The 21,592-nt window shown below is 38.5% G+C and overlaps 1 protein-coding gene across 1 annotated transcript in view; it reads left to right on the top strand.

The window, feature by feature from the left end:
- The first annotated feature begins 648 nt into the window (after nucleotides 1-648).
- GALNT1 (polypeptide N-acetylgalactosaminyltransferase 1) overlaps nucleotides 649-21,592 on the top strand; it is an 83,879-nt gene continuing 62,935 nt past the window's right edge. Inside the window, exons 1-2 of the mRNA XM_077753801.1 lie at nucleotides 649-703; nucleotides 18,044-18,287. Coding sequence (XP_077609927.1) covers nucleotides 18,149-18,287 — 139 coding nt within the window. The 5' untranslated portion in view covers nucleotides 649-703; nucleotides 18,044-18,148. The remainder of the gene's footprint in view (nucleotides 704-18,043; nucleotides 18,288-21,592) is intronic.

Raw genomic sequence — 21,592 nt, 5'->3', positions numbered from 1 at the left:
ATAAACAGTATCTAAAGATAAAAAAAAATACAGTTTCTCCTTCAGCATCTTTGAGAGAAGATAACTTTTCCTGAATGTACCCAACAGATTTCCCCCCTGGTCAGTCCTCTTGGTTGAGATTTGATCACTTGTACCAGCAAGAAGAATAGAACGGCAATGGCTAGCTTGAATCAAACAAGAATACAAGAATAGGTAGTTTTGCAGAGAATGATCAGTTGAATTCAGTTGGTGGTCTAATGCAGTGAAAAACATGGTGGGTGGGGGTGGGATAAGGAATAAACAGTACTGCTCCAAATGCTATCTGTCGTTGGCCTTCCCACCTGACTAGTTAATATTTTGATAGATTTCTAAGAGGAGGAATGAATCTTTTATAGTATTTCCACCAAGCTTGATGTTGGATCTCAATAGTATTTTATTCATTGACTCACTCATGTACTGGACATTAACTAAATACCTATTATATGCAAGGTATTAAATACCTATTATGTGCCAGTGCTCAGCATTGGGGAAATAGCTGAATAAGACATGGGTTTTGCCCTCAGGTGTGACTGACCTAAAGTCTAGTGGAATAGTGTGGCTAAAGTTATAAGGGGGGATGGTAGAGTTATTCTGTAATAATCTGATTTTAGGAAATTTATTTTTCAACAGGACATGTGGGACATGTGGATTTGGGATATGAATTCATTTGAAAAACCACTTTGGGGTAAGTTGATAGCTGGGAGTGAATGACTTCAGGGTTTCACTTCTGTTACCTTGGGGTTTGCTTTTTACAGCTATGTAGGTGTCACACTTAACGTTGATTGGACTTTATGACTCATATATACATAAGTTAATAGCTTGTACTAAAATCCAAGTTTAGTTATTTCAGAAATGTAACCATCAAACATAGTCCTGGTACTAATTAATTAGTGCATTCATATCTCACTAGGGTGGTCAGTTTGAAGACTAGATGAATATAAAGTTTAGAAATAAAAAGGTTCTTATTATTTAGATTTAACCTGCCTGAGCCCACCCAATAATCATGTCAAGTGGTCTGGAAATCACTTAGAATCAGTTTGAAGATTCAGGGTTGGGAGTGCCTCGATGGCTCACTCGGTTAAGCATCAGACTCTTGATTTCAGGTTATGATCTCGTGGGTTTGAGCCCCGCAGGATTCTCTCTCTCTCTCCCTTTCTCTCTGCCTCTCTCCCGCTCACATAGGCTTGTGGGCACGCTAGTGCATGTGCGCAGTCTTTCTCAAAATAAAAAAGATTCAGGGTTAAAGTTTATCTTGGAGCTGCTTTTTGCAATACTGTGGCCATTTGAATAATCATTACATCAGTACAAATATAAAAGGTTCCTGATTTTTTGTTTCATCTAAGAAAATGCCTCTGGGAATACTATTCAATACTTACGGAGTATGTACTATAATATATAAGCGTTGTGCATTACCTCATTTAATCAGTAATGTGAAATAGAATTATAAGGTGGGCATGTTTTTCTCACAGGAATAAAGAGCCCCAGGTTTTTGTAAATAAAGAATAACATTGCTAGGGTTGTTTATTTTGTTTATTTATTCATTTATTTATTTATTGAGAGGGAAAGAGAGAGTGAGCATGAGCAGGGGAAGGGCCTGATGTGAGGCTTGAACTCAAGCACCCTGAGGTCATGACCTGAGGTGAAATCTCTACCACTTAAATGACTGAGCCACCCAGGCACCCCTGCTAGGATTCTTTAACTACTAAGTGTTGGAATTAAAATTTGAACCCAAATTTGAATTTTAGCATTTGGCCTAATAGACACTCACTTCTGTCTTCATATGCTGATTGTGTTGGGGGTTCCCAAGGCCATCCCCAGGTTTAATGATTGGCTAGGAGGACTCACAGGATTCATCATATAGTCATAATAGCAGCTAACATTACAGTGAAAGGATACAGAGCAGTATTGGCAAAGGGAAAAAGTGCATGCGGTGAAGTCTGGAGGAAACTAGGCACAAGCCTCGGTAATAAATTGTGACAACGTATATGAAATGTTATCAGTTGGGGAAGATCATTAGACTCAGTGTCTGTGTATTTATTCAGGGCTGGTCATGGAGGCACCCTCTGCCTAGCATGTACCAAAATTTCAGTCTCCCAGAAGGAAATCAGGTGTTTTGCACAAACTATATTGTTTATACAAACATTTTAGACACAGACATTTACCATTTGAGCTAAGTTTTATATCAGTGTAGGGAACTCTTTATCTTTCAAATTCCCAGTTGCCAACCAAGGGCCAGCCTTTCTAAAGATAAGAATCTTGTGCCTGCTTTGTTCAGTTTTTATCCTGTACATTGATTTATTCATTTAAGCAGATTGTGATTATGATCATTTAGCTTCTGAAAAATAATGAGAGAAGTAGGTACTATGGCAAACCAAATGCTTTAATGGTGTTCATTTCGGGGGGGGGGGTCCCATGAGTGACTGCCCATTAGTTTGGTTTGCTAGAAGGACTCCCCCAATATAACAATGTTGTCCTCATGGCTAAGGTTTATTACAGCAAAGGATACAGTACAGGAGCAGCAGAAAAAAGATACATACAGGTGAATGCCAGGAAGATCAGACAGAAACGTCCACGTCTTTCCTCTGTGAGGATCACACAGACGTGACTTTCTGCGGCCAGCCCTGGTAACTAAAATTTAGGACTTGACCAGATACCAGGTGCACATCATAAATCTTGATGGTTACTTTAAACAACACTGACAGCCTGATATATCCTGACCCATTGCCTTTAACATCCTTACCCAATGACTGTGAACATTCCAGGAGTTTAGTTCTCAGAGTTTGGCCAGGGGTCATTGCCATGGCTCCAGGAATGCCCCAGAGAATAGCATGGACTGAGTAAAACAGACCTGCTGTGTTAACTCTTTCCTCACCATATCCTATGTGGAAGAATGTTGCATTTGTTGAATGTAACATTTAAATGCTGATATATTCTTTAGTATATGATATTCTAAACTTAGAAAAAAATAATTGATAGTAAATAATTGCTAAATTTCACTTCTTTTAGAATTGTTTTCACTTCTTTTACATTCTTTTAGGGATCTATAATAATAATGATGACTTCTGGATTTACCATTTTTGTTTACAACTATGTGCTGTATATGTTACATTAAATATAGTACAGAAGGGTGTCTGGGTAGCTCAGTCAGTTGAGCATCCAACTTCAGTTCACGGGTCATGAATTCAAGCCCCACATCGGGCTGGATCACTGTTGTCAGTGCAGAGCCGTCTTCGGATCCTCTGTACCCCTCTCTCTTTGCCCCTCCCCTGCTCATACTCTTTTTTCTCAAAAATGAATAAACATTTATTTTTTAAAAAGATGGTACAGAAATACGAACTTTAAGCAGTTAAATTTAGATAATTACAAAATTAACCTTCACTTTATGAAGATCTTCCTTGTGAACATGATAGGCTCTCGTTAATGGAATTTGCAGGTGCACAGAAAAACCATTTTTGCTGCAGAAAGAATAAGCCATAGTTTAAAAATTGGCTGATTACAGAATTTGAAACCAATCTGTTACTTAATCTATTGTTATTTGAAACCTGTTTTGTGTTATGCAAAAAAGACAAAATGGATGGGGGAAAAGTTCCATGCTTGAAAATGAGAAGTTCTGAGTTAACTAGGTGAAATAGTTTTCTTTATTGTAGAACTTCACAGAACCTTTAGGGCAGTAATAAACAGTATGAATCTCTCAGGGCGTGTCGAGTATATAACATTTTCCTAACTTTTTTGACCATGGAATTTCTTTAGTGAGAACTTGGAGGTATCGGTCCTGCAGTAATAGGGTTCTTTAGAAGAACACTAGGATGCCATTAAATGGTTTTAGGTAAAGAAAAGACAGAAACAAAACAACTGCAGAAAAAAAATTAAGGAAAATCTTGTTGCAGAAAAGTTTAGTGTCTTATACTGCCTTCTGATAAAACCTGTTTAGAAACTTCCCTATCTGTATGTCTTTTTCCTGTCAGGTTTCCTGAGTTGATGTTTCTCTTTTGTAATGTGAATGGTGTGTCTCTTAGATTGGTGTTTGACAGTGTGATAAGAGCTTCCAGGGTATGATTCATTTCAGGTTAGTACTATGTAGTATCTGACATGGTATCAAGAATATAATTGGCCAAGACTCAGTAAATATCAGAGAGCATAGAATGAACTGTGACTAAAATACTGAAACTTTTTTTTTTTTTAAAAGGAACAGCAGTATAGTGGACATAAAAGTTGGGTGCTATACATTTACTTTAATAATGATATTTTATAAGACATTTTTGGAATTTTTCTTTTAAATGGCTCTTGAGTTGAACTCCTTATCACCATCTTCTTTTTTATGACTTGTATCATTATTTATTATCTTTTAAAATTTACATCCAAGTTAGCATATAGTACTGTAATATTTTCAGGAGTAGATTCCAGTGATTTGTTCCCTATGTATAACACTCAGTGTTTATCCTAACAAGTGTCTTCCTTAATGCCCTGCACCCATTTAGCCCTTCCCCCCACCCACAGTCCTTCCCGCAACCCTAAGTTTGTTCTCTATATTTAAGAGGCTCCTATGTTTTGTCCCCCTCCCTGTTTTTATATAATTTTTGCTTCCATTTCCTTATGTTCATCTATTTTGTATCTTAAATTCATATGAGTAAAGTCATATGATATTTGTCTTTCTCTGATTGACTTATTTCACTTAGGTTAATATTCTCTAGTTCCATGCACATTGTTGCAAAGGAAAGATTTCATTCTTTTTGATTGCTGAGTAACACTCCATTGTACATATATACCACATCTTCTTTATCCATTCAACAGTTGAAGGACATTTGGGCTCTTTCCATGATTTGGCTGTTGTTAATAGCGCTGCTATAAATATTGGGGTGCATGTGCCCCTTCTAAACAGCACACCTGTATCCCTTGGATAAATACCTAGTAGTGTAATTGCTGGGTTGTAGGGTAGTTCTATTTTTATGACTTGTATCATTTTTAATATGTTTTTTCAGAACAGTAGAATTGTTCCACCATAGACATGTAAACTCTTTTAACTACTAGATTTTTTTCAGTATGTGGAATTTTTTTTCATCTATGGCAATTAAATGGTTGTCATAGCTTAAGGAAGGTCAGTCCCTCAAGAGTAGCCAAGGTCCTCCTTAAGAAGTAGTACCCAAAGTGAGAAGAATTCTTTAGCATCTATTAAGAATTATTATAAAGCTGTAATAAGTATGACCACAATGTGGTGTACGGGTAGACGGACCAGTGGAACAGAACATGGAAACCTGGAAACCTGGTTTATGACAAAGTTTGCATTGCACACCTTTAGTAAGGTCCCCATACATTGTACTGGGACAGTTATCCACATGGAAGAAAGTGACATTGAATCTATACTTAAACCTGAAAGGTAAAACTTAAAAATTTTTAGACATTAGAACAGTATTTTTTTAATTGAATTAAAAAAAATTTTTTAACGTTTATTTATTTTTGAAAGAGACAGAGCATGAGCAGGGGAGGGGCAGAGAGAGAGAGGGAGACACAGAATCTGAAGCAGGCTCGAGGCTCCAGGCTGTCAGCAGAGAGCCCGATGCAGGGCTTCAACTCATGAACCACGAGATCATGACCTGAGCCGAAGTCGGCTGCTTATCCATCTGAGCCACCCAGGTGCCCTAGAATGGTATTTTTAATGATCTCTAGATAGAGAAGAATTTCTTAAGACATAGAAAATGTGAACCACAAAAGATACCTCTTTTTTTTTTTTAATTTTTTTTTTAAGGTTTTTATTTCTAGGAGAGAGAGAGAGAGAGACAGCATGAGCAGGGGAGGGTCAGAGAGAGAGTGAGTCACAGACTGAAACAGACTCCAGACTCTGAGCTGGCAGTCAGCACAGAGCCCGACGCGGGGCCCGAACCCACGAACCGCGAGATCATGATCTAAGCAAAAGTCGGACGCTTAACTGACTAAGCCACCCAGGCGCCCCAAAAGACACCTCTTATTAAGAAGGCAAGGTATAAATTGGGAAAATATTCTTGCAGTGCATGTAATGGACACAAGGTTAGAGGCCAGACTGCAACAAAGATCTTTACAAACTAACAGAAAAAAGAAAACAACCCAGGGTCACTCAACTCTTGATTTTAGCTCAAGTCTTGATCTCCAGATTGTGAGTTTGAGCCCCACGTTGTACTCCGTGCTGGACATGAAGCCTACTTTAAAAAAAAAAAAGAAAAGACAAAACAACCCATTGAATGGAGTAGTGGACTAGACTTCAGAGGCACATTAGAGAAGAGGAAATGGAATGACCAGTAATGGCAGAGACAGTGGGGAAATGCAAATTAAAACTATGTTAAGATACCAACTACACACTTTACTTGATTGTCAAAAAATAAGAAAGTCTGACAGCAGTAAGTATTGCCAGGAATATAACATATCCTGATCTCTCATTTTGCTTACTCTTTTGCCTCAACCACCTGNTGTCTCTTAGATTGGTGTTTGACAGTGTGATAAGAGCTTCCAGGGTATGATTCATTTCAGGTTAGTACTATGTAGTATCTGACATGGTATCAAGAATATAATTGGCCAAGACTCAGTAAATATCAGAGAGCATAGAATGAACTGTGACTAAAATACTGAAACTTTTTTTTTTTTTAAAAGGAACAGCAGTATAGTGGACATAAAAGTTGGGTGCTATACATTTACTTTAATAATGATATTTTATAAGACATTTTTGGAATTTTTCTTTTAAATGGCTCTTGAGTTGAACTCCTTATCACCATCTTCTTTTTTATGACTTGTATCATTATTTATTATCTTTTAAAATTTACATCCAAGTTAGCATATAGTACTGTAATATTTTCAGGAGTAGATTCCAGTGATTTGTTCCCTATGTATAACACTCAGTGTTTATCCTAACAAGTGTCTTCCTTAATGCCCTGCACCCATTTAGCCCTTCCCCCCACCCACAGTCCTTCCCGCAACCCTAAGTTTGTTCTCTATATTTAAGAGGCTCCTATGTTTTGTCCCCCTCCCTGTTTTTATATAATTTTTGCTTCCATTTCCTTATGTTCATCTATTTTGTATCTTAAATTCATATGAGTAAAGTCATATGATATTTGTCTTTCTCTGATTGACTTATTTCACTTAGGTTAATATTCTCTAGTTCCATGCACATTGTTGCAAAGGAAAGATTTCATTCTTTTTGATTGCTGAGTAACACTCCATTGTACATATATACCACATCTTCTTTATCCATTCAACAGTTGAAGGACATTTGGGCTCTTTCCATGATTTGGCTGTTGTTAATAGCGCTGCTATAAATATTGGGGTGCATGTGCCCCTTCTAAACAGCACACCTGTATCCCTTGGATAAATACCTAGTAGTGTAATTGCTGGGTTGTAGGGTAGTTCTATTTTTATGACTTGTATCATTTTTAATATGTTTTTTCAGAACAGTAGAATTGTTCCACCATAGACATGTAAACTCTTTTAACTACTAGATTTTTTTCAGTATGTGGAATTTTTTTTCATCTATGGCAATTAAATGGTTGTCATAGCTTAAGGAAGGTCAGTCCCTCAAGAGTAGCCAAGGTCCTCCTTAAGAAGTAGTACCCAAAGTGAGAAGAATTCTTTAGCATCTATTAAGAATTATTATAAAGCTGTAATAAGTATGACCACAATGTGGTGTACGGGTAGACGGACCAGTGGAACAGAACATGGAAACCTGGAAACCTGGTTTATGACAAAGTTTGCATTGCACACCTTTAGTAAGGTCCCCATACATTGTACTGGGACAGTTATCCACATGGAAGAAAGTGACATTGAATCTATACTTAAACCTGAAAGGTAAAACTTAAAAATTTTTAGACATTAGAACAGTATTTTTTTAATTGAATTAAAAAAAATTTTTTAACGTTTATTTATTTTTGAAAGAGACAGAGCATGAGCAGGGGAGGGGCAGAGAGAGAGAGGGAGACACAGAATCTGAAGCAGGCTCGAGGCTCCAGGCTGTCAGCAGAGAGCCCGATGCAGGGCTTCAACTCATGAACCACGAGATCATGACCTGAGCCGAAGTCGGCTGCTTATCCATCTGAGCCACCCAGGTGCCCTAGAATGGTATTTTTAATGATCTCTAGATAGAGAAGAATTTCTTAAGACATAGAAAATGTGAACCACAAAAGATACCTCTTTTTTTTTTTTAATTTTTTTTTTAAGGTTTTTATTTCTAGGAGAGAGAGAGAGAGAGACAGCATGAGCAGGGGAGGGTCAGAGAGAGAGTGAGTCACAGACTGAAACAGACTCCAGACTCTGAGCTGGCAGTCAGCACAGAGCCCGACGCGGGGCCCGAACCCACGAACCGCGAGATCATGATCTAAGCAAAAGTCGGACGCTTAACTGACTAAGCCACCCAGGCGCCCCAAAAGACACCTCTTATTAAGAAGGCAAGGTATAAATTGGGAAAATATTCTTGCAGTGCATGTAATGGACACAAGGTTAGAGGCCAGACTGCAACAAAGATCTTTACAAACTAACAGAAAAAAGAAAACAACCCAGGGTCACTCAACTCTTGATTTTAGCTCAAGTCTTGATCTCCAGATTGTGAGTTTGAGCCCCACGTTGTACTCCGTGCTGGGCATGAAGCCTACTTTAAAAAAAAAAAAGAAAAGACAAAACAACCCATTGAATGGAGTAGTGGACTAGACTTCAGAGGCACATTAGAGAAGAGGAAATGGAATGACCAGTAATGGCAGAGACAGTGGGGAAATGCAAATTAAAACTATGTTAAGATACCAACTACACACTTTACTTGATTGTCAAAAAATAAGAAAGTCTGACAGCAGTAAGTATTGCCAGGAATATAACATATCCTGATCTCTCATTTTGCTTACTCTTTTGCCTCAACCACCTGGGAAAACAAATTGGTCATATTTAGTCATATTGAAAATATGCATATCCTATGACCTAATACCCTTAATGTATGTACTCTCGATCAGGGGTTGGTGACAACTCATGAGTTAAAGATTTTTAACATTTCTAAGTGGTGAAAAAAATTGTGTGATTGGTAATGTGAAAATTATATAAAATTCAAATTTCAGTGTCCATAAGTAAAATTCTGTTGGAATACTCTCATGCTTACTTGTTTATATATCATTATGGCTGCTTTTGTGGTGTAGCACCAGAGTTGAATAGTTATACCAGAGATCTTCTATCTTGCAAAGCCTAAAATACTTACCACCTTACCCTTTGCAGAAGTGGTTTAGCAACCCCTGCCCTAAATAAATATTCTTGTGAGTGTGTGCTGGGAAACACATTTAGGAATGTTCATAACAGTATTGTTTGTGATAATAGAAACCTAGAAAGAACCACATGTCCGTTAAGCATAGAATGGATAAACCATGATATGCTAAGCCAGTGGAGTGCTGTTCAGTAGTGGAATGGACTGTAATTACTTGCAACATATGGATGGGTCTCAGAACTTGGTATTAAAAAACACAAGTCTCCAATTTTTCCATTTGTAAGCAGTTCAGAAACAGACAAATGTAAAGACGGCATTGCTAAGGATACCAGTGAGGTAAAACTATCAGGAAAAGAGAGTGGTAAGTTTGGAATAGAGGTTCCCTTTGAGGAGCTGGGGAAGAGATAGTATTGGAGAGGGAACTTTAAAGATTATGTTCTTTTTTTTAAGTCTCTCTTTTTGTTTTTAATGTTTATTTTTGAGAGAGAGTGAGTGTGTGTGTGTACACACACATGAGAGTGGAGAAGGGGCAGAGAGAGAGAGGGAGATGGAATCCCAAGCAGGCTCTGAGCTGTTAGCGCGGAGCCCAACACGGGGCTTGAACTCAAGAACCATGAGATATGACATGAAATCTAGAATCAGACACTTAACTGACCGAGCCACCCAGGTGCCCCAGATTATGTTCTTATTCTTAAACTGGGTGGTAGGTATACATGTCTGTTGTATTGTGATACTTCTTTTCAGTGCTGTGTAATTTTATACATACTTTTGATATTTGGTAAGTTTTGTGATTTGGAGCATTAAAAGGTATCTTTTGAAATAGTGTAGTTTGCCTCATAATGTATAATTGTTTATAACTACCAGAGGGGAACCTCATCAGTGGGCCAGAACCTGCTTGATTTCACCTGTACGTCACTTCCTCTCTCCACCATCCCTCACCCTGCACTCCCTCTCCCCTACCGCCAACATCCCAGGTGTTCTGGTTGTGTCAGGAACAGATTTCAAACTCTGTTAAGCAGAAAAGGTGATTAGTAGAAGGATTGTTGATATTTGTAGAAGCCAAGGAAGAATTGGGGACTTGGTGTCCATCAGGACCCTCTGCCTCTTGTTCTGTATGCCTCTGCTTAGGCTCGTTCTCTTGGACTTCAGGTGGGCTTTCTCCATGTGTTGGGCATTGTGGTTGACTGCAGAGCTACATGCATAGGCTCCAACTCTGACTTAAGAAGCCAAAGGATAAGATCTCGTGGTTGGTCTGACCAGATCATTTGACTGTCTTGTGGCCAAACAGGCTGGGTCTATTACCAGAAGAAACCTTTGGGGAAAGGCAAGGGGAGCAAGGGTCAGAATCATGAACCAGAAAGCTCTCTCAGTTTGTATCTATTTTATGTCTGTTCTTTAAGTGTGAATCATTATGTGGCATTCAACATAGCTTTGTAAATATCAAGGCTATTTTGAAATGACAAGACATTTGTTGTTGTCTAGGACTTGATATTCAGTAGTTGGGATGGGGAGAGGGGTTAGCAATGTCTGTTGAGTGTATTAATCAAAATCAAAATATAGCAGCACCACAGAGGTCTGTCTTGCCGTCCCCTTTATAGTCATACACATTTCTTTCTTTTCTCCCTGATAAGGACATTTATAAAGACATTAAAATGTTTGAGTCAAAATAGACACTAAGAACTTGTTTTAAGACATATTTACTGTATTCCAAATGACTGGGAGGACACTTAAACCCATTGTTTAACTGGGATGAGTAGTGTTTAACTAGGTGGTTTTGGATCTTTTACTTTTTTGTGTTTGCCAGATTCTTTGCATTGAACATATATTACTTTTATAATTAGGAAAAATATTAACTTTTAAAGGTATTGCCACAGGTTAAGTTAATTTACCACCTTGGAAACTGACATTAAATTCAGGATACTAGTAAATTTTATAAGGGTCTATACCATGAGTACTCCAAATGATAAACTTGTTCCCCCAACCTGTAAACTTGGTAACACCTGGGAAACAGAAAAAGAAAACTTCCAAATTTGTATGGAATGTGGATACCATTTTATATAGAATTTTTAGACTGGTTGTTAACTAGTTTTTGTTCAATACTCAGAATGAGAGTATGCTAATACCTAAAAATTGGTTTGTGTTTTTTGGCTTGTGAATGAGTCTTCTCAGTGCCAAATTTTAATCAGTAGTCACTTGACAACTCAAAGACAGTAGGAGAAATGTTGGCCTAAACACCATTTCACAGGAAGCAGAACATAAAGTTAAAAACTAAAGGACCAGAGCCCCATACTTACCTTAGCCAGTAGGTAATAGGCCAGAATAGTTGCTCTTTGTTTTGATGACTTTGGCTTCAGTTATTATCTATTCACAGATTTACTTTTGTTACTGGTATAAGGTAGGATCTAAATCTCTTTTTTACCATATGGAAAGCCATTCGTCCCTGTACCAGTTTTCTACTCTGATTTGTAGTAGCACCTGTCCAGTTTTTCACACACATGTACGGGTTTGTTTTGGAGAACCTCGTGGTTTTCTAATCTTCTGTTTTAGTATAAATCCAATCCCAAAAGCATCTTTTTTGTTTGGATTAGAATTATATTAAATTATAGATTAATTTTGAGAAAAGGCTGTTGTTTTCCTTTACTGAACATAGTGTTTCTATCCATTAGTCAGGTGTTCTCTTATATCTTTCAATAAAGCTTCATGGCTTTTTCTATGTCTTGCATGTATTTTGTTAAGTTCACCCTCAAATACCTTAGGGTTTTTGTAGCTATTTTGAATGTGATTTTTTAATATATTTTAATTAGTTATTACTATACAGGAGGATGATTGATGTTACATGTTCATCTTGTATTCAGCAGCTTGGATGAAACCATGAATTAGCTCTCATGGCTTATCTATTGATTTCTTTCAGATTTTCTGTATAGAAATCATGCTTTCTGCAGATTTCTCTCTCTTTCCCCCTCTCATCTTTATTCCTTTTTCTTGTCTTATTGCTTAGACTCTAGTATGATGTAAAATTGAAGTAAAGATGTATAAGTCATGTTATAGAAATATATGAGAAGTTCTGTCACTAAATATATTTACTATGGGTTGAAGAATTTTCTTTCTAGGCCTGTTTTGTTTTTAAAGTCCTATAATTGATGAATAATGAATTACCTCCAAAGTTAATTGCTCAAAACAATAGACATTTATCGTATTTGCTTTGAGTCAGGAAGGCAGGAGCAGCTTAGCAAGGTGGTGTTGACTCCAGAACCTTTGGGATGTTGCAGTCAGTGTCAGCAAGAGCTACAGTCATCTGAAGGGTTAATTGGGACTGCTTCCAAAGGGGTTCACTTCCATGCCTGGTGTAATAGATACCTGGTGATCTGCAGGAGGCTTCAGTTTCTTACTATGTGGACCTCTTCATATGGATGCTCGAGTGTTCTGACATTAGTGCTGGCTTTTCCCAGAGTATGATCTGAGAGAAAGCTCCGAGGAAATGTGTCTTATGACTAGCCTTGAAATTACACGCCATTACTTCCACCATATTCTGTTGCTTAGAAGCATGTTACTAAGTCCAGCCCCACTCCAGAGGGGAAGTTAAACTCCACAGGAATTATTTTTCACCTTAATTTTGTAAAGTCTGTCTGCCCTAACAAAGTTGCATAAGAGCAGGGGCTTCTCTCTGTATATCTTTACGTTAGACCCCTCCTTTGAGCCTTAAACTTTTGTATCCTAGCTGTGGTTAAGATCTTTTCTTGAAGGTATCAGGGTTACTCATACTTAACATGTCCAAAGTCAAAGTTAGGTTTCTTCTCATCTTGCTTCTCCCTCTGGTCCCCTTTTGTTGGTCCTGATTCTGTGACTGGCACCACTCTGCCTCCAGTTGCATAGGCCAGCATTTCCTCCTGTCTCATTCATCCTTAAATCCTGTTGACTGTGTCTTGAATACCTCTTGAATCTGCCCACTTTTATCCAGATCCAGCTTTATTTTAATCACAGTTTCCTCTTCTTTTCTCTTTGATCCCTGACTTTTCAGTGTTGGGCTCCTTCCTGCTACAGAGCCCTTGCTACTCACTGCCCCAAATAGTTATTTTCCCCTCAAATCATGTCTTCCACAAGGAAGCCTTTTTGACAGAGTCAGATATTTGTTTATATTGCTGTATACGACCCTTCAAAGACAGTTGTCACCATTGAAATTTTATGTATATGTGACTGATTAATGCCTGCTTTCCTAGAGCCATCTGTAACTTTCATAAGGACAGGGAGTGTGCATTTTGTTTTTGTATTCCCTACATTTTACATATTTACTGAATTTGTGTGCATTGAATGAATTAAAAAGTGAATGAATATGTTTGATTATAGCTCTGATTGAGAAATAGAGTAGAATATATAACTAGTAAATAAAATAATTTAGCCTCCCCTTACCATGTTAGAGGATAACTATCATGCTTTTTAGTCTTTAGTGTTTCTGACAGAAGTTCCAGCTACAAATTAACTGTTGAAAGGGCCCATCTCTCCTGCCTCTGTCAGGTCAGTACAATGCCAAATTAGTGATCGTAGGTGCCTGAGGCTACCATGTTCTTGTTAGAGGAGAGATATGCAATGCAACATACCCAGAAGTCTAAAGCTTTCTGGCTAAGAGAATGAAACTTCCATTTTCTCCTAAAGATACTGACTGTTGAGCTGAGACTCTCTTCTTAGGTTTGAAATTTCCAGAGAGCCTTGAGAAAATAATTATTTAGCCCTAAGGGAGCCCAGGTGTCTCAGTCAGTTAAGCATCTGACTCTTGGTTTTGGCTCAGGTCTTGATCTCCTGCTTTGTGGGTTCCAGCCTTGTGTCGGGCTCTGAGCTTGCTTGGGATTCTCTGTCTCTCCTCTCTCTCTGTACTTCCTGTGCCATGAGTGTGCTCTCTCTCACTATCTCTCTTTCTGTCTCAAAATATTATAAACTTAAAAAAGAATAATTATTTAGCCCTAGAAAATGCTGATGAATTTTTGAAGGAACTTGACAGTATGAAATGGGGTAGGATTAGAAGTTTGCTGATAATTGATCACTGTACTTTGATATTAATTACAATTTTGTAACTTAAAATTAGGTGGTCAAATGCATTTCAAATGGAAAGTTTTAATTTGTGATGTAGGGACAAAAACTCTGAGGTTTAACTGATTTCCATGATAAATTCTTGTATGTGTCATTTGAGGAAATGTACACTGTTTGTCTCCTGAAATTGGCATTGTTTCTTTGATGTATTTCCCCCATATTTATCTTTTTTTTAAGGGAATTATGGTTGAATTCAACTTGCCCTATTAGATGTAGCTTAATAAGACTGGACAAATGGACATAGTCATCTGGCCACCACCACAAGCAAGATCTGGAATGTTTTCATTATCACAAGTTCCTCCACACCCCTTTTGAGGGAGTTCTCTCCTTCCTCCACAGCCCCTGGCAACCACTGATTGATTTCTGTGTCCATAGCTTTGCCTTTGCCGGATTGCCCTATATATGGAATCATGTAGTATACGGTATGCGGCATTTTTGTGACTTCTTTCACTTAGCATAATGCTTTTGAGAATTGCCCAGACGATTGCATATGTATCAAGAGTTTGTTCTTCTTAGTTGCTGGGTTAGTATTTCACTGTTTGGTGTGGTGCAGTTTGTTTATCCATTCACCAGGTGATGGACATTTGGATTGTTTCCAGATTTTGATGATTACGATTAAGCTGCTATAAAGATTTATGTATAGGTCTTTGTATAGACATATGTTTTCCTTTCTCTTAAGTAAAGAGCTAGGGACAAAATTTCAAGATTCCTGTAGGAAGAAACTGCCAGTTTTCCAGAGGCTGTACCATTGTGCATTGCCCTGGCAGCATTATTATAGTTCCAGCAATTCCTAGCTAGCACTTGGTAGGTTTCTTTTCCCCTTCAGCCATAGATATTGGCACATAGTAGTGTTTTATTTTGGTCTGAATTAGTAGTTCCCTAAAAGCTAATGATGTTGAACATCTTTTCATGTGCTTATTTACTGTCTGTATTGCTTTTTTTGGTGATAATACCATTGACACCTTTTGCCTGTATTACTGGTTTGTTTTTGTGGGTTTTTTTAATTATTTAATTTATTTTGAGAGGGAGAGAGAGAGGGAGAACACGATCAGGGGAGGGGCAGCGAGAGAGGGAGAGAGAATCCCTAGCAGGCTCTGCACTGTCAGTGTGGAGCCCAGTGTGGAGCTCGAACTCGTGAACCACAAGATCATGACCTGAGCAGAAACCAAGGGTCAGATGCTTAACTGACTGTGCCACCAGGTGCCCCCAGATTGGGTTTTTGTTGTTTTTTTTTAAAACTGTATTTTGAGAGTTCTTCATATATTCTAGATATAAGTCGTTTATCAGATGTGTACTTTGTAAATATTTTCTCCCAATCTGTGACATGTTTTTTATTTTCTTAATTGTCTTTTGGAGAAGATTTTAATTGTGAAGTCCAAGTTATCATCTTATGATTTGTACTTTTTTTGTTCCGTTCTATCTAAGGAAACTTTGCCTCACGCAAGGTCTCAAAGACTTCTTGCCCCTTCTTTATCCTCCTTTCTCCCTACACCTCATGCTTCCTCCAACAGTTCCTCCAGAGAGAACTGTTGCTTTATGATGCTGTGCACTCTAATGCTTTTGATTCTCCCCAGCCCTAGTCACCATAGTTATCAGTACTTGCTAACCGCATAGGACACAGTGTCAGATACCGATTGAATAAGTACAGTTTTGAGGCAAGCATATGACAGTAACATACATCCCTTTTCACTGTGCAGTCAGAGAATGTTGGTTTGATGAAAGGAGGAATGTAGTCAAGAGAGCAAAGGTCTCAGAGAGAAGAGAGCACAAATAATACTTTACATTTATAAGTATCTGTATTTTTTGGGGTGCTTTTCAGGTTGCTCTGTAGCAACCTTGTGAAGTAGGCATGAACCGTATATCTTTTTCATAGATAAGCCCTCTGGCCTGTCCTGAATTGTTCAGGTAATAAATATCACTGCTGCCCAACATGGAATGTAAAATTGTCCTTTAAGAAGCTGCTATATTGCCCATCAGCCCAGTCCTCCGAGCATCTGCTCATTTGGCTTTCATTGTGAGGCGCATGTGCAAAGTGTTTCTTTTATCCACTTCATCTGAATGCACTTGGCTTGCGTCCCTCCTGATCAGCAGTGCTGTAGGCCTTTGAGCAGCCTTGTCAGCTGCTCATCAGAACGATTCCTGACCTCTCTGAGGTTCCTCACACTGCGCCAGAGCTCCCAAGATAAGCTCCTTATGTAACAGAAACGTTACTAGTTAGACTATCCCAAATGACTTCCCAGATCTGGTGACAGTTTCTTCAGTCATTTTCTTGTTTTTTTTTTGTTTTGTTTTGTTTTTGTTTGTTTTTGTTTTTTTAAAAGGGGCGAGGGTGGGGGGAATAGAAACTAAAAATCAGAGCAGTTTATAAAGTTACTGTCAGAGCCAGGACTAGGTCTCAGATCTTATATTCTTTTCTTCTCCATTATACTTGGCATGAGTGTTTCTGAATGGCTGGTGACTGTAGTGTTTTTAGAATGGGATGCAGTGGGACAGAGGGATAAGAATTAGCCCAGTAAACTACTGTGGTACAACACTTGGAGAACTCCTATCACTCCTTAGGACCTGGGTACCTGAATGGACTGAGAATTACTGGTTTCTTAAACTCCAGTGGCAGTTAATGGCTTAGCATTTAATATAGCAGTTGGATAGAAGGGAGTTCAGCCACCTGTGCCGGGGGCATAGCCAAGGTGGGCCTTGCTCTATACCCCAGGCCAGGCCTCGTTTCCAGATCTCAATGAGAAAGAATGAAATCTGGCCATGTGTAGCAACATGGATGGAACTTGAGGGTGTTATGCTGAGCGAAATAAGTCAGGCAGAGAAGGACAGCTACCATATGTTTGCACGTATAGGAGGATTAGGAGGAACTTAACAGAGGACCATGGGGGAGAAGAAGGAGGGAAGTAGGCGGAGAGAGGGAGGGAGGCAAACCATGAAAGACTCTTGAATGTTAAGAACAAACCTGAGGACTGATGGCTATGGGGGAGAGGGGAAGGGGGGTAACGGGCATGGAGAAGGGCACTTGTGGGGATGAGCACTGGGTGTTATATGGAAACCAACTTGACAATAAACTATTTAAAAATTAAAAAGGGAGTTCAGCCACGTATGTTTGATGGATATGAGATAGTAGCACACTGTTTTAATTTGCATTTTCCTAATTATACTGAACTGAGAGTTTTTCCACATTTATAGGCTATTCAGGTTTACTTTTCTGCAAAGTGCTTGTGTATATTCTTCACACATTTTCCCTCTTGGATTGTTATATATTGATTTGTAAGAGTTATTTGTACATTCTTTTTTTTAAAATTTTTTAAAAATGTTTTATTTATTTTTGAGAGAGAGAGAGACACAGCATGAGCAGGGGAGGGTCAGAGAGAGAGGGAAACACAGAATCTGAAACAGGCTCCAGGCTCTGAGCTGGAGAGCCCGACACGGGGCTCGAACCCATGAACTGTGAGATCATGACCTGAGCCCAAGTCGGACGCTTAACCGACTGAGCCACCCAGGCGCCCCTTATTCGTACGTTCTTGACAGTATTAATTTTTATGTATTTTACAAGTGTTTTTTAAGCCTAATTTTTAAACTTACTCTGAATAGTAAAATTTCAGGTGCATGTTAAATTAATCTTTTTTTTTTTTTCAAATAGTTTATTGTCCAATTAGTTTCCACAACATGTTAAATAAATCTTAAAGTTCATTTTTAAGGTTCTGATATTTTAAGTTCATCTTTTTTTTCTTTTTGTCTCTATAGGTTATGAAAGTGATATCTGATGAAACTGGATTGGAATGATTTTCATGATCTTTGTATATTTATATATATATATATTTTAAAATTTTGCATTTGACTTAAAGTGCCATGAGAAAATTTGCATATTGCAAGGTGGTCCTCGCCACCTCCTTGATTTGGGTACTCTTGGATATGTTCCTGCTGCTTTACTTCAGTGAATGCAACAAATGTGATGAAAAAAAAGAGCGAGGACTTCCTGCTGGGGATGGTGAGTGACAATTTTATACTGATACATCTCTTTCAGTAAGTATGTCACTGGTTTGTTCACTAATTTGGATACTACAAAATTTTCTTTTTTTTTTTAGATTAATAGTAATCCCTGGCTTCCTAAATGTGATGATCATATTACCAGCAGGTTTCTAGTAGGTTCCTCCAACAGTTAAAAAAAGATTAAAATATCAGTATAGAATTACTGAATTCAGTATTCGTGTTCAGTGGTACATGTAGTTAATTTTCTGCAAACTGTGTTACCAAGTAATGTGGAGGAAACTAATATTAATGGTTACTAAACTAATAATAATTAATAGTTGGAACCAGCAAAATGGTATGGCATTAGTGTAATGCCATAAATACTGAGTGGGGTGTTAAAATTTCATTGTCAGGTATTAAAAGAGGTTTTTTTCCCGCCTTTCCATCTCAGTGCTGAGGGAAATCATTCTGGATGGAGGTGATCTGGAGAGTTCTTTTTGTTAATGCTGTAAATAGCTCCACTTAGCACTTTTGGGGAGGGCTGTATAACCAAGGCTGCAGTGAGACTGCAATATCCAGTATAGAAAAGAAAGGAAACACAAATATGAAGGATCTAGGTTTGAAGTCTGACATTTTTGGTAGTGGACACCTGGAAAATTTAGTTTTGAATACCTTGTGTTCAAACCAACAAACAAGTACTGCTCTTTATTTTTTATGTTTCTAACATAATAAAAATGACTTTGTATCATGAGTCAATAATTCAGCTGTTCTGGGCTCTGAACTCTCTATGATTAGTTATAGAAGGTCTGGCTATACAGTAATTCTACTATTTTTAGGAATTCTATGAATGATTACTGTTTTAACATAATTTTTATTTGAGTATGTAATCACAGTTAAATTTTTTATATTTTTATAATAAGAGCACCTGGTCCCCTAATATTTATAATCTAAAAATATTTATATTGGTTAACTGACATACTTACTGTAATTTTTATAGATGGGATTGTATAATAAGTCCTGTTTATTTCTTCTTGGGAAATTTGCCTAAAATTAGACTCAGTTGCTTGCACTGGGCTCTAGTAATACCTACGCTTACCCCTCTCTGACTTTTTAATTTTCACTTTTTCCTTAAGTATTTTTTATTTTTTTAATGTTTACTTATGAGAGACAGTGTGAGTGCAGGAGAGGCAGAGAGAGTGGGAGACACAGAATCTAAAGCAGGCTCCAGGCTTCGAGCTGTCAGCACAGAGCCTGATGTGAGGCTCGAACCCACAAACCATGAGATCATAACCTCAGCCGAAGTGGGACGCTTAACCGACTAAGTCACCCAAGCGCCCCCCCCTTAAGTTTTAATAAAATATACTTTAATTCAAATTCATCCTATTAATTTGTTGACTTTCCTGGTTTACTCTGTGGCTCTGGTGTTTAGTACCTTTGTTGGTTGACATGATGGCTGCCTCCTTAACTGTTGTCAGAATATAACTCTGTCTACATTTAACTCAGAGGGCAGGTAGTACCATCCACCAGTAACGTGGATGTTCTTTTCCCAACTAGAACAGATTAACGTTCCCCTCACCCTGCTTTAACTTGTTGCCATTTATAGTGGGAGCTCATGGTGTTCTATTTTAAATACAGAGACATAAAAGTTAAGAAGAATAGGACCGTTAGTGTGTGAAGATCCATTTGGTGAATGTTTTTAAAACTCTGGTACGTGCTGGGCAATATATTAGGAGCTAGTGATACAGAGTTCAACAACAGCAAAAAGTAAGACAGACTTCCTCCCATTGAGGAACTCACAGTCCAAGAGAGAAAGAATAATAAGTAAAATACTGATAGAATAAATAGCATTCTAGAGATGTGCACGAGAGCAGAAAGTCCTGGGAACACTTCGGGGTGTCTTAGAAGGTGCAGTAGGGAAATAATGCTCATGTTGAGAGGTGTTATGGTGAGCAGGTGTTTCTTAGGTTTGATGAACAAGCAAAGGAAAGAAGTATGTGCCAGATAAACAAGTGAGAGAACAGAGTTGATGGATAGAGAATGTGAGGGAAAAGCACAGATGAAGCTTGGGAGGTTAGCATAAGCCACAGCCCCGAAGGCCTTTTATGGCACACTAAGGATTTTGGATTTCTTCTTGTAGGCAGTGGCATGCCATTGAAGGATTTTAAACAAGGGAGTAAGTAATCTGATGGGAAAAAAGCTTTGGTGGTCATGTGGCTGACGTACTAGAAGAGAATAAGGCAGCAGCTTGTTGAAGCTGTTGTGAAAGTTTAGAGAAGTTCTTGGAGCCTACGATAAAGTGATACTGAGGTAGAAAGGAAAAAAATATATAAGAAGTATGTAAACAGTGGAATTTATGTCACTTGAGGAGCCACTGAATGTAGGTAGTAATGAAAGAAGAGTTTAAGATACCTCTTGGGTTTCCCTGTTTGATGAATTGAGAGAAGGTAGGCCCCCAGAGGTGGAACAGCTTTGATGGAAAGCGGAAGGATGAGGTGGGTTGGGAATGTTTAACTGGGAAAGTTCTGATAGAGATGTTCTGCAAGAGAGAGCAGTCAAGGTACAGAACGAAGGTGGTAGTATAAGCCTGGGTGGTGCAGAAGACTGCATTGGGAGCATGTGTAGACTCAGAAGAGATGGACCCAGTGTTAGAGAGCATCATGGACATCAGTAAAGGAAGAGAGGCATCTCAGGAAGTTAGAGGTGGAAGGAGAAGCATGAAGGAGGGTGGTCATGAAAACCTTGGAGTGTTGGGTGTTAGAGATTTTATCTGCGATGAAGATGAGGTGTTTCTATATGCTTGGTAATGGGGTTTGTTTTAACCCTGGCAGGACAAAAGGCTAGTGCAGTAGTTAAAGGAATGGAGGCAAAGTTTTATGTTTGTGTGTATTTTTGTGTACATTGAGGGAGAGGTTAAAATATAAGGGACAGGGGCGCCTAGGTGGCTCAGTTGGTTGAGCGTCCGACTTCGGCTTGGGTCATGATCTCACGATTTGTGGATTTGAGCCCCATGTCGGCTCTGTGCTGACAGCTAGCTCGGAGCCTGAAGCCTGCTTCGGATTCTGTGTCTCCTACTCTCTCTGACCCTCCCCGGCTCATGCTGTCTCTCTCAGAAATAAATAAAACATTAAAAAATAAAATAAAAGGGACAAAAGTAATACCTGAAAGAGCAAACTCTTAGCAGATGAAACTATGTGGTGTTAGAACCATAAAGAAAAGGATTGTCTCTGGGGGCGCCTGGGTGGCTCAGTCGGTTGAGCATCCAACTGCTGCTCAGGTCATGATCTCACCATTCGTGGGCTCAAGCCCCACGTCGGGCTCTGTGCT

Source organism: Crocuta crocuta, unplaced genomic scaffold (assembly GCF_008692635.1).
Source record: "Crocuta crocuta isolate KB4526 unplaced genomic scaffold, BGI_CrCroc_1.0 scaffold231, whole genome shotgun sequence".
Taxonomy (NCBI): Eukaryota; Metazoa; Chordata; class Mammalia; order Carnivora; family Hyaenidae; genus Crocuta; species Crocuta crocuta.
This window is presented reverse-complemented; position numbering and strand designations above follow the sequence as displayed.